Source organism: Talpa europaea, assembly GCF_964194135.1.
Source record: "Talpa europaea genome assembly, chromosome: 13".
Classification (NCBI taxonomy): Eukaryota; Metazoa; Chordata; class Mammalia; order Eulipotyphla; family Talpidae; genus Talpa; species Talpa europaea.
This window is the reverse complement of record NC_140080.1, coordinates 71,397,929-71,410,040: the sequence shown is the minus strand read 5'-3', so window position 1 is coordinate 71,410,040 and position 12,112 is coordinate 71,397,929. Positions and strand designations below refer to the sequence as shown.

At 43.7% G+C, this 12,112-nt stretch overlaps 1 protein-coding gene across 6 annotated transcripts in view; it reads right to left on the bottom strand.

The window, feature by feature from the left end:
* Positions 1–12,112, bottom strand: part of FHOD3 (formin homology 2 domain containing 3) — a gene marked incomplete at both ends in the record, with an annotated part of 417,341 nt that overhangs the window by 132,794 nt on the left and 272,435 nt on the right. For all 6 annotated transcript variants that reach the window (XM_084252166.1, XM_084252168.1, XM_084252167.1 and 3 more), the window contains 2 exons: positions 3,442–3,585; positions 10,668–10,762. In XM_084252166.1, the coding sequence (XP_084108292.1) occupies positions 3,442–3,585; positions 10,668–10,762 (239 nt within the window). The remainder of the gene's footprint in view (positions 1–3,441; positions 3,586–10,667; positions 10,763–12,112) is intronic.

The following is a 12,112-nucleotide window of genomic DNA, read 5'->3' as shown; positions in this document are numbered from 1 at the left end:
GAATTATGCTTAGTGAAGTAAGTCAGAATGAAAAAGAAAAATATTGGGATGATTTCTATTATAGCAGGAATATAGGGGAACCAAGTAAGACGCCAGTTTAAAAAAATAACAATACAAAACACAACAAAACAAAAAACAGACAATTATAAATCAGAGACATCCTGCCAGGGAGGAGGAGGGAGAAGAGTTAGAGGGAGGGAAGGAGCACAGGGGACTGAGGTGATGGTGCACGGGTGCATCAGTGAAGGAAATTCTATGGGGAATACACTTGGGAAGGGAGAAGCAAATATTGTTTAAAAATGAACAATGATGTAACAAAAAAATTTTTAAAAAAATTAAAAAAGAAGTAGAATAGTACAACTCAAAATGGGAAAATATGTATCAAAACCTGTATCTGACAAGGATTTCGTATTCAAGTACATAAAGAATTTTTCCAACTCAATAGTAACAAAGCAGCCCAATTGAAAAATGGACAAAGGATCTAAATAGACATTTCTCCACAAAATTTATTCAAATGGCCAACAGGCGCCTGGAGAGCTACTCAACATCATTAGTCACCACGGAAATGCAAATCAAAACCGCAAAGTGTAGCACTTCACACCCACTGGGATGGCTATAATTTTAAAAGATGAACAATAACAAACATTGAGGAGGATGTGGAGAATTTGAAATTCACCACACTGGTGGTGGGAGTGTCAAATGGTGTAGCCACTTTGGAAAATAGTCTGACAATTCCTCAAATGGCCAAACAAAGAATTGCATAGGCCCAGCAATCTCACTCCTGGGTTTATACTTGAAGACAACTGAAAATACACATCCACATAGGAACTTGAACACATATATTTATAGCTGCATTGTTCATAGTAGCTGAAAGATGGAAATAATCCAAATGTTCATCAACAGATGAACAGATAAACAAAATGTGACATCTCTAACAAATGAATTTTGGTAGACACGAATAGGAACAAAGCAGTGATACACACTGCATCATGAATGAATCTTGAAAATATGCTAAGTGAAAGCTGGTCACAAAGAACACATGTTGTAACACATGCATGGGGAGTATATCAGTAACAGTAACATGGTCTTGCAAATTTGGAAGTTGCTAAGAAAATATGGTAAGTAGACTTATTGTGATGATCATTTGGTAATGTATACAAATGTGGAATCATTATGTTGTACCCATGAAACTAAAATAATACTGTATGTCAATTAAATGCCAAAAAAAGACCACATGTCATGTGGCTCAATTTGTATGTGGTGTCTAGAATGGACAAATTCATTCAGAGAGAGAACAGATTAGTTGTTGGGGGCATAAGATATGAGAGATAGGGAGGACTGGATAGGGGACTTCTTTTGGAGGGATGAAATTATTCTGGAATATGAGAGTGATGATGGTTATACAATATTGTAATATGCTAAAAGCTATTGTATTGCAATGTAAAGCTTTTGATTAAAATGAAATAAAATGGTTAATTTTGTGGTATGTGAATATCTGGAGGAAAAAACTTGAAACAAAAATCGGAGGGTTATGAGGACCCCCCAAACTCTTTCAATGATACTTTTTCAGGATACTACTGTTAAAAAGTCCTCATGGCCTGATTCACTCTTATTTTGAGCACACTTGGGACTAAAGGAACAAGCTTTCCTGTTGAGGTCACACCATCTAAGAGGAAACATGTTTCCGTATTCTAACCCCCATTGACCATGGGAAAACCTAGATGATGTGAATGTGCTTTAATATTCATCTAGAGGCCTCCCCGGTGGCACAGCGGTTGAGCGCTGGGTTGCAAAGCTGCCTGCAGCCTCTGTAGAGCCGGTTCCATCCCTGGCCACTGGGCGAGGGTCCCACATGGCGCGCAGACCACTCCTGCCGCCCACTGCTCCCCTCAGCAGTGTACTTCGGTCCTTCTGCCTGTTCTGCTCCCTACTCTGGCTCTGGTGAATTCTCTCACCTTCCCTTGCTTCTGACTATACCCAGTGCTTGTATAAATAAATAAATCTTTAAAAAAGAAGAAGAAGAAGAACTCTGTTCTTTATAAGACATTTAAAAAAAAATTCATCTAGAGTCCAGGCCACAGTCACCCAAGATAATTAATAAAATGGAGGTATATGAACCTAAAATAAACCCAAAGGGCACATCTGAACTCAAGTCAATAAACCATAAAGCCATGATGTGGACCTCAAAGCAGGCCCAGCTTCATGGATGTATGACCTGTGCACTTGTACGGAGTGTGCTGTGCCTTTGGCAAGGTCCATGGTTAATGCTGTCACCGGCTGTGACCATCTTGAAATTCTTATTATTTTTATCTTTAAACTTGTATTTTGTAAAGGGACGTCTAATGCAACACACATGAGTAGAGGAAGCAGGTACAATGTGCATGTCTACATTCTTTGCCACCTGTGAGCATGTGTGGGAGTCCAGTAGGCTTGGGGTGGATCAAGGTCAGCACGTTACCCTCTTACCAAGTCAGCAGGGGCACTGAGAGTTTAGGAGTTGACATCTTTTGTGCAAACCAGATCTTGCTTTGAATACAGAGAGATGGCAAACTACTAGATCTATCATCCTTTCTCACCTGTGTTACTTTCCTGCATTAGTCAGCCACTTATGCTGAACAACCACATAGAAAACAAATCAAAAGATGGGGCAGCCATAGTTCTTTTTCCTTTTAGCCCTTCCTTAGCTTATCAGTAGGTTGAAGGTAGAAAACTGATATATGGCACATCTATCAAGAAGTAAAATAGTTGATTTTTTACTGTGCTTTCACTGTTCAAGAACAACATATACATGCATGGAAGGACTACAGACTACAAATTGCATAAAAGTTAAAATGTTCTTATATTGGTATTTTAACTGGCTCCACAATCTAAACAGCAAAATTCATGTGAAAACTTTTCAATTTTTATTTTCTTTCCCTTGCATTGATATTGAATAATAAAAAAACCACCATAACGAGATGAGAGAGACTATAGAAGAAATTAAAAAGTTGTTTAGCCTCTTTAATAGCACTTTTCCCCCTGCTTTTCCATTTTGCACTGGGCCCTACAGATAATGTATGGCAGACATCCTACCCCGTCAGGTATAAGAATATGCAAAAAGCCATCTCTGTCTGTCTCTCCCTCCTTCTTACCTTAAATGAAAGTGCTGCTGAAAACTGCATGTTCTTCAAAGTAAGTAGTAAATAAAGTAGCCACCAAGTTTTACACAGATCAGGCAGTGCATCAGAATCATCTAGAAGCTTAAGTCACAAGATTGCTGGGTCCACCCAGGTTCTGACTTAGCAGGTCTGGGGTAAGGTCTGAGAATTTGCATTTCAAATAAGCTCAGAGAGATGCAGAGGCCACTACCCCACACTCAGAGCCACTGGTCTACAGTATGGTTGGCCACCACCCCTGACATTCACTGAAGCAGCACAATGCCTTCCAACAGGTTGCTGTTACCTCATAAATGTTCAACTGCTCCACTAAATCCAGGTCAGTCCCTCTCTTGTTCAAGTGCCTCTGGGACACGGCTGCGATGCCCAGCTCCTCCAGGCAGTCCACCACGTCGTAGAAGGTGTCCTGGTCTGGCAATCCTGACAATGTCTGGAGGAAAAAAACCAAAAGGACTCAGATATGTCTTAGGGTGTTAAGATCCTCAAGGTTCTTAAGGCACTTTTTACATGGGAGACTGTGGCCATGAAGGTAACAAGATTTAACAAAGTCAGCTGACACCTTCATTTGAGACAATGCTTCTTTTTTTATTTTAAAGATATAATTATTTATGCATACAAGAATGGGGGTACAGGCCAGAGGTGTGAGGGGTGAGAGGATTCACCAGAGACAGAGTGGGGAACAGATCAGGCAGATTGACTGAAATACACTGCTGAGGGGAGCAGAGGGCAACATAGAGGAGAGGTCTGCTACGCCATGTGGGTTGTTCCCTGGCTGGGGATCGAACTTGTGGTGCAGTGGCTACAGTAAGCTTCATAGGTTGCATCTTAACCCCTTGTGCCACCAGAGAGGCCAGAGACAATGCTTCTTTAGTGTGGAAAGCACACTGGGTATAATGGCCCTATAATCCCTTCCCTTGAGTATAGACAGGACAGACCCATGACTAGGTCAGGTTATACATCTACAGATGTCATTTAAGACCTCAAATCAATTGATTTTGAGTTAATCAAAGGGGAGATTCACCTGGGTAGGCCTAATCAGGTAAACCCTTTCAAAGAGGGCTTAGGTTTCCGTGAGCTCAGAGACTAGCTGAGGGGTTGCCCTGCTGGCCCCCAAAGCAGCAGCAATCCAGCATGTGTCCAGCAGCCACTAGTCAATGAGCTTTGCTGACCAGCACAAAAGCTTGGAAGGGGACCCCAGCTCAGAGGAGGCCTCTGGGTCTAGGCCCACCCAGGCGAATCTCCCCTTTGATTAGCTCAAAATCAACTGATTTGAGGTCTTAAATGACATCTGTTGAAATCACCTCACTTTTGACGTATAACCTGACCCAGTCATGGGTCTGTCCTGTCTATACTCAAGGCTTCCCTTGGGTTATAGGGCACTTATACCCAGACCTCAACCCTGGTGGAGAGCCCCTGAGCAGAGGTCACAGCCAGGCAGGGCCTGGGTGACTGGATCCTGCCCCATAGAATCTACGACTTGAGAAATCTGTAAATTTGAGGTAATTTGTGACATGGTAATAGAAAACTAACCCAGGTAGTGGTTAGAAACTTCTGTTAAGATCACCCTTCCAACAGTGGAAGCCATAGTAATTTAATGACTCTCTTTTCTTTCAATTCTCAAGGCCTTCCCCCAAGCGTATGAAATTTAGGGAAATGCAAGAAATTTCAAAGCAGCAACCAAGAGACAAGACGAGAACCCAAGAAAGAAAAGGCTAACTTCTGCCTCCCTGACAATAAGGATGGCTGCGCAGATCAGGCCTCTACTCTAAACTGGATAGACCCTTGAGGTGATTTACAACAAATCACCTATCTTATAATGAGGACAAGCAGGAAGGTTAGAGATTGGCCTGAGGGAACTGGAAGTGACTGAACACCTGATACAAAGCCTGCTCAGAGCCACTGTCCTGTCTCCTGTCCTCACATCCCCAAGCCTTCTACACACATCACCCTGGCCTTGAATTCCAGACACAGGTTTTACTCCCTTTTCAATTTTCTCCTTTTGAAATTCTAAGAACCCTAGACATATTTCAAAATGATTCTAAATATGGTGACTTGCCTGGAAGAAAAAAGGCCAAAACTTTCATAAAGATCTTCTCCCAGCCCCAACTTCTCTGAGACTTCTATTTTGGGGCTATTAAAATTGGAAAGAATGTCTCTATTCATAACCCAAACAATAGCTTTTTTCCTCTCTAAGCTGAGTGAAGAGGACACAACTCACTGCTTTTGAGATGAGAACAAAGGAAAATAATTGGGGTGTTGGACTTTATTTCATCAGGGCCCCAGGAAGGTGACATAGCATAAGGCTGGGAATCCATTAACGCAGTCACAGATAGATGCTCACACTGATGGGCCAAGTGTGACAGCGGGTGTGGGCACGAAGGTGACAACCACCCCCTCAACTGTCCCCTGGCACCCAACTCTGACAGGAAAAGTGTGTGCGCAAAGAACCCCATCATCAAGACCACGTCACCTCTGGGTTTAGTGAAAACACTAAACTTGTTAAAAGATGAAGAGAGAAGAAATGGTGACACCCGGCTTGGGCAGGGCTGAGAACTGCAGGTGCCCTAGCAAACTGCTGACTCTGCCAGATGCACAATTTGAGGAATGCAGGCAAGTTGGCATTTAGTGTTAGAACTAAAAATTTCCACACCACAGTGGAAGAGGCACGGCAAGGCCTCAGGCAGGCTCCTCACTTCTCCGTTCCCCTCCCTTCTTCTTCCTGTTTCTCCCTGCTGAGATGCAGCTGAGGTTCTTTCTCTTAGAAGTTTCCAGGGGGTTAAATTCTTGGACCTAATCCCCACTGCCTTAGCAGCCCCACCAGGATGTGCAGGGGGATTACCACAAAATCATTAAACAATTAGGTCTACACAACACAACAGACTCGGGGAGCCCTTGCTCAGTAATAAGCCCAGAATAGACGGTATGAAGAGGTCATTTGCCATTTCCACTGTGAGAACCTGGACATGAGCCAGGTCTGCATGCCATCACCTTTCCTGTGTGACTGCAGGGGAGATGGCCTTCCGCCACAAATCCAGCTTCTCGGCCTGCCAGGGGAGGGGGGTATACACATTCATCTATTTCAGCTGATTGCCTCACATGCTCTGCAAATCTTGCCAGGCACCCACCTGTCCCCAGGCCCTGTCCTCCCATTTCTACCCTGATGCTGCATTGCTAAGTTGCCTCCTTCTGCAAAGTGGCAGCGACTGCAAAATTCTGTAGAGGCGATGTTACTTGCCACCTTTACTCTCACATGCTGAAGGTGCTGGAAGCATCTGACACCTGGTAACCTGTGTGCCCCTACTTGCTTCCTCTCAAACCTTGTCCTTTAAGTGCTGCAATAAGTAAATCTTTATACCTCTCTCAGAGGGAGAAATTTCTGCCCTAATGGACATTTTATTTTCCTCATTTTGGGTGTTTCACTGATTCCAGCAAATCTTTCTTGCGGCAAAATCTGTACACAAATGTCCATGGCAACCTTATTTGTGAGTGCCCAAAACTATAAATACCCACATCTCCTTCAGAGGGGGACAAAAGCACAAATCATGTTGGAACCACAGGCTGGAATATTACACAGCAGGACAAAGGATCAAATTAAGACGCACACAGCAACACAGATGGATCTCAAAGACAGAGCAAAAGAAACCAGCCTCAAAGGTAACATCCTATATGATTCCTTTAGACATTTCTGAAATGACAGAACTGTGCTAGAAAATAAGTCAGTGGTTGCTAGAAGGATGAAAGGGGGATTGGGATGTAACTATAAAAGGACAATACAAAAGAGAGTTTTGGGAGAGAGAACCAGTCCATATCCTAATTGTGAAGGTCATCCATAATTACATACGTGTTTAAACTCAGATAGCTGCTTATCAAAAGAAAGAAGTAATTTTATTGTATGATTATTTAAAAAACTAGCAGGGCCTCCCCTGGTGGCACAGAAGTTGAATGCTGGGCTGCGAAGCTGCCCGCAGCCTCGGAAGCGCTGGTTCCATCCCTGGCCGCCGGCGAGGGTCCCACATGGCGCACAGACCTCTCCTGCTGCAGCTGCTTCTCCCCTCAGCAGTGTATTTCATCAGTCTGTCTGTTCTGTTCCCTGCTCTGGCTCTGGTGAATTCTCTTGCCCTCCCGTGCTTCTGACTGTACCCAGTGCTTGTATAATAAATAGATCTTAAAACAAACAAACAAATAAATAATAAAAACTAGCAGGAAATATAAAAACAAAAGCAAACACCAACTGCACCCCCCATTCCTGTCAGAAGGGGAATCCCTCTCCCCTGGCTGCCTGGGACTCTCCCAGACTGCTCTAAGCCAGCTCCACAGTCATGCTTTGGCTCTTTACTCATCTGCCGATCAGCCTCATCCTATTCTACAAGGTGGTCAATCTGAACTCTCCAAAAGAGGGGAGTCCCACTGGGGATCTGGGGTGGAACAGGGCAAGGCATTCTAAAGCTTCAGCTGGCAGAATGGCCCGTCCCAGACCCATGTAAGCCTCTAACAAAGAGGACAGATTTCAATCTCAGAAACATGAACAGACTAGAAAATTTAGGAGCTCTGTTTTATTTGTCATAAAAATGTTATTTTTTTGAATTTGATATTAGACCATCTTTTGTTGAAAGGCAAATTAGTAAAGCAATATAATAATTTCCCAGATTTCAGAGTCTGAATTTTTTCCCAGACCCACATTAACATTTCAATTTATTCTTTGTTTTATATCAAGATGGTTTTACTCACTGGAGCAATAAACATGACTGAAATTCAACAAAAGAAAATAAACCCAGTGTGGGTACCAGCGGTCTTTGTTGCCCTGCTGAAGGAAAGGATGACATGTGGAATAACGTCCTCAGAATCTGCCTGGATGTCCCCTGGGCCCAAACTAACAAAAGATGGGACTGAACTGCCAGAAGAGAAAGGATAAGCAAGGAATTTCTGGGCACTGGTTGCCACATGCTGCCAAAGAGACGGACGCACTGGGTCCTTGCCAGCGGCCAGCAGCAGGATGCCCAGGCCATGCAATGCTGCCAGGATTGCTGGAACAGCCACGCGCAGCCTCCACTAATGAAATGGGCAGTGTTACAATGGAAAACACTGTATGAGACTGCAAATCCCGTTCTTGATGAATTCAGTGTTTCCCAAAACAGCTGTCAGGGACTGAAAATGACAGGAAATTGATGACTTTAATCTTAGAAAATCAAACAGAAAATTGCTTTAAAAATGCATAGTAAGATAAGGTCACAAATTGATTTGACAAAAACAGCATTTTCAGGATGATCCTACGATCAGTGATGCCTGTTCCCCTCTAGGACTGTGGTAGTGTGTCCTGCGTCCTCATTCACAAATGGAGTTGCATTAAAAAAGCAATCTCTGTAAGTGAGACTTGGGAAAATGGTCTCGTTGGTTTACTGTGTATTTCTTTTTATCTTGATAGGCTTAACGTCATTCATTTTCTACTGGTTCTTGACAGCATTTTATTTTTTTAAAATAACTTATTTTATATAATTATTACATCTTGACAGCATTTTCTGCAAACAATTTCCCTGTTTGTCACTTGCATTTAGCTGTTATTTGTGGTTTTCACTTCATAAATAAGATATTTTATGGTTGTATGCAGTGAAATATTTAAGTCCTTGCCATTGAAATCTTTTTACTGGTTTTATTATTAGGGGAACCAAATAAGACATCAGTGTAAAAAAATAATAACAGTACAAAACACAACAAAGCAAAAACAGACAATTATAAACCAGAGACATCCTGCAGGGGAGGAGGAGGGAGAGGGATCAAAGGGAGGGAGGGAGAAGCACAGGGGACTGAGGTGATGGTGCACGGGTGCCTTGGGGAAGGAAATTCTATGGGGACTCAATCTGAGGGGGTGGGAGGAAGCAAATATTGTCTAAAAAATTTTAAAAATGATAAATGTTAAAATAAAAAATTAAAGATACCCTGTACCAACAAGAGACCAATTTATCTTCTCTCTGATTTCTTCTCATTGTCCTATGGCTCAATGTATTACTGAACTCTTTATCCAGGATTTATTTTGGAACATGGTTAAAGAATATTTGTTTATTTCCATGTAATAAAACCTCCCCTAACCATGAATGATGCTAACCCATCCCCACTGATTTCCACCGCACAGTAAGTTGTTCTGGACACTGGGGTCTGTTTAGTGCCTCTGCCTATATCACTTTCACTGAGGAAAGAGTCAGAACCCCATTATTTGAATCCCTAGGCTTTGCACAACATTTTAGTATCTACTCAAAGTTACTACACATAATTATATTGCTTTCTACTAATTTGTCACCAGGTCATGAGGGGAGGTGTTTCCACAGTGATACTCAAGAAGAACTTCTGGGACTTTTCTGAAGATCTAACTATCTCCCAGCTTCTGCAATTGGTTCCAGTGGCTGCATGCAGTTAAATAGCCTGCAGAACACAAAAGCTGGCCCCGGCAGTGACTGATGTGGTGCCTGGGGGCTGCTGTAGGAGATACCCATCCACCCCAATCTTAGCTACTGAGGAGGGTGAGGCTGCAGTCCTGAGAGTGGGTTGTCCAGGGTCAGCACTGGGTCCGTCATCAGAGGACCCCTGCTGAACATGGACTCTGAAGACTGCTACTGTCTACATAAAGGTGACCCGGGAGAGATGTGATGGGAGGAATGGGGACACAGGGCACAGCCAACATGATGAGTAGAGACCCCCGGAATCCTCCTTTTGCCCCTGAGCAGTCAGAATTCAAGAAGAGTACCTTCATTTTTCCCTGACTTGTGAATATTCCCTTAGACTAAAACTTGCTAATTGATATTTTCAAGGAAAAAATGTTTTAAGTGGCCATCTTGATGGAAAAAGCAACCATGAAACCCTGTCATGTTTCTGGTTTTATTTATAAAAAGACCAAAGCGCAGCAAGCCTGCAGATGCCCACGGCCCCACATGTGGCACGGCAGCGTGCGTGCGCCAGTGAGGGGGTGAGGGCTCCTGTGAGGCGGCACGCTGCCGCCTTGGTGTGGGCTGCCGTGCTGGGGTCGGTGTGACTCTCAGCCAGAGGGCAGAATCCAGATTTGCACATCATATTAGTTCCCTAAGTTTGCCCTAACAAAGTACCTCAAGATGGGTGGCTTAAAATATAGAAATTTATTCTTTCTGAGTTTGAGAGATGAGAAGTCTGATATCAAGGTTTCATCAGTGCCACGTGCTCTCTGAAGGCTCTTCCTGGCCTCAGCCCAGATTGACTGCTGGCTTATGGATACATGACTCCAATCCCCCCAACATCTTATGGTCGCCTTCCTTGTACACACGTGTACAACTATCTTCTCTCAATGTGTGTCTCCTGTTCTATTTTCATAGGGACACCAGTTCTATTGGATCAGAATCCACACTAATGATGCCATCTTAACCTGGTTACAACTTAATGACCCTGTTTTCAAATAAGGTCACATTCACAGGTACCAGAGATTATAGGCACATAACTTTGGGGTGAGGTGGGTGGGGGACACAATTCAACCCATAATAAACATCAACCAACCTTATTCACTAAAGTCATTGCATAAACCAGCAGCTCCGTGTCAACCCCATCTTTTTCCTCCAGGATTTCCATGATATTTGACCAGGGCTTGACTCCTATCAGCAAAGCAAAAATCATTAGAAACAGCAATCCACCATTCCTCATCTAGCTCACATCACAGTTTATCTGAAGGCTTGTCACCCAATGATGGCAATGCTTTCAGTCACCAAATTCTAAAATGTAACACTATCCTTAGGGTGGAGTTGAAAATGCTTATAATTAGGAAAAAAATATGTGTCATCCTTGTCTACTTGAAAATATATACTCTTCATGCCTCTATATTTCCTTGAAAAAGCCACCTTCATTTACAACATGTAATTTTTATTTATTTATTTTTATTTATACAAGCACTGGGTACAGTCAGAAGTGCGGGAGGTTAAGAGAATTCACCAGAGCCAGAGCAGAGAACAGAACAGGCAGACTGATGAAGTACACTGCTGAGGGGAGCAGCGGGCGGCAGGAGAGGTCTGTGTGCCATGTGGGACCCTTGCCCAGTGGCCGGGGATCGAACTGGTGCAGCAGAGGCTGTGGGCAGCTTCGCAATCCAGCGCTCAACTGCTGCGCCACCGGGGAGGCCCAACAAGTAGTTTTTAAAAATCATTCATTTGCATCGGGCCTCCCCAGGGGCGCAGCAGTTGAGCACTGGGTTGCGAAGCTGCCCGCAGCCTCTGCAGCACCGGTTCGATCCCTGGCTGCTCCCCGGCCACTGGAGGAGGGTCCTACATGGTGAGCAGACCTCTCCTGCCGCCTCCTGCTCCCCTCAGCAGTGTACTTTGGTCCTTCAGTCTGCTCTGCTCCCCGCTCTGGCTCTTGTGAATTCTCTCACCCTCCCGCACTTCTGACTGTACACAGTGCTTGTATAAAATAATAAATAAATAATAAATAAATCTTTTAAAAAAAATCATTCATTTGCAGCTTTTGAGGGCATGTATTTCACTCCCTGAGCATGCCATGAGCATGCTGTGCTCTGATTTCCTGCAAGGAAAGGGGCTGCAAGAGATCTTGACACTTGCTCCAGCCGTCAACTCTGAGAAATAACAGAGAAAGGTCCATCTAGCAAACATTTCAGGAAGTGTATTACCTCTATTCAATTAAAGCATATGTGCTGTTTAAGAGATGGCTGTCCTCATGAAATTCATAATCTATTGTGTAAGTTAGGCATGAGCACAAGAACACAGATTACACAAGTAAAGGGCTCTGACAAGGCCAAAGCTCGCAGCTAAGCCTGTCCCTCAATGAGGACTGATAGCCACAGACAGCTTGCTGGCAAATAGTGGTGACAAAATGGGGTTCTGCAGGTGAAGGCTCATAGGTGGTTTTCCCCTGGCTCCAGGAGATGGCAGGAAAGCCCTTCATATTCAGGACCGCCAAACCAAGGCTACAGAGATGCTATGACACACTGACAC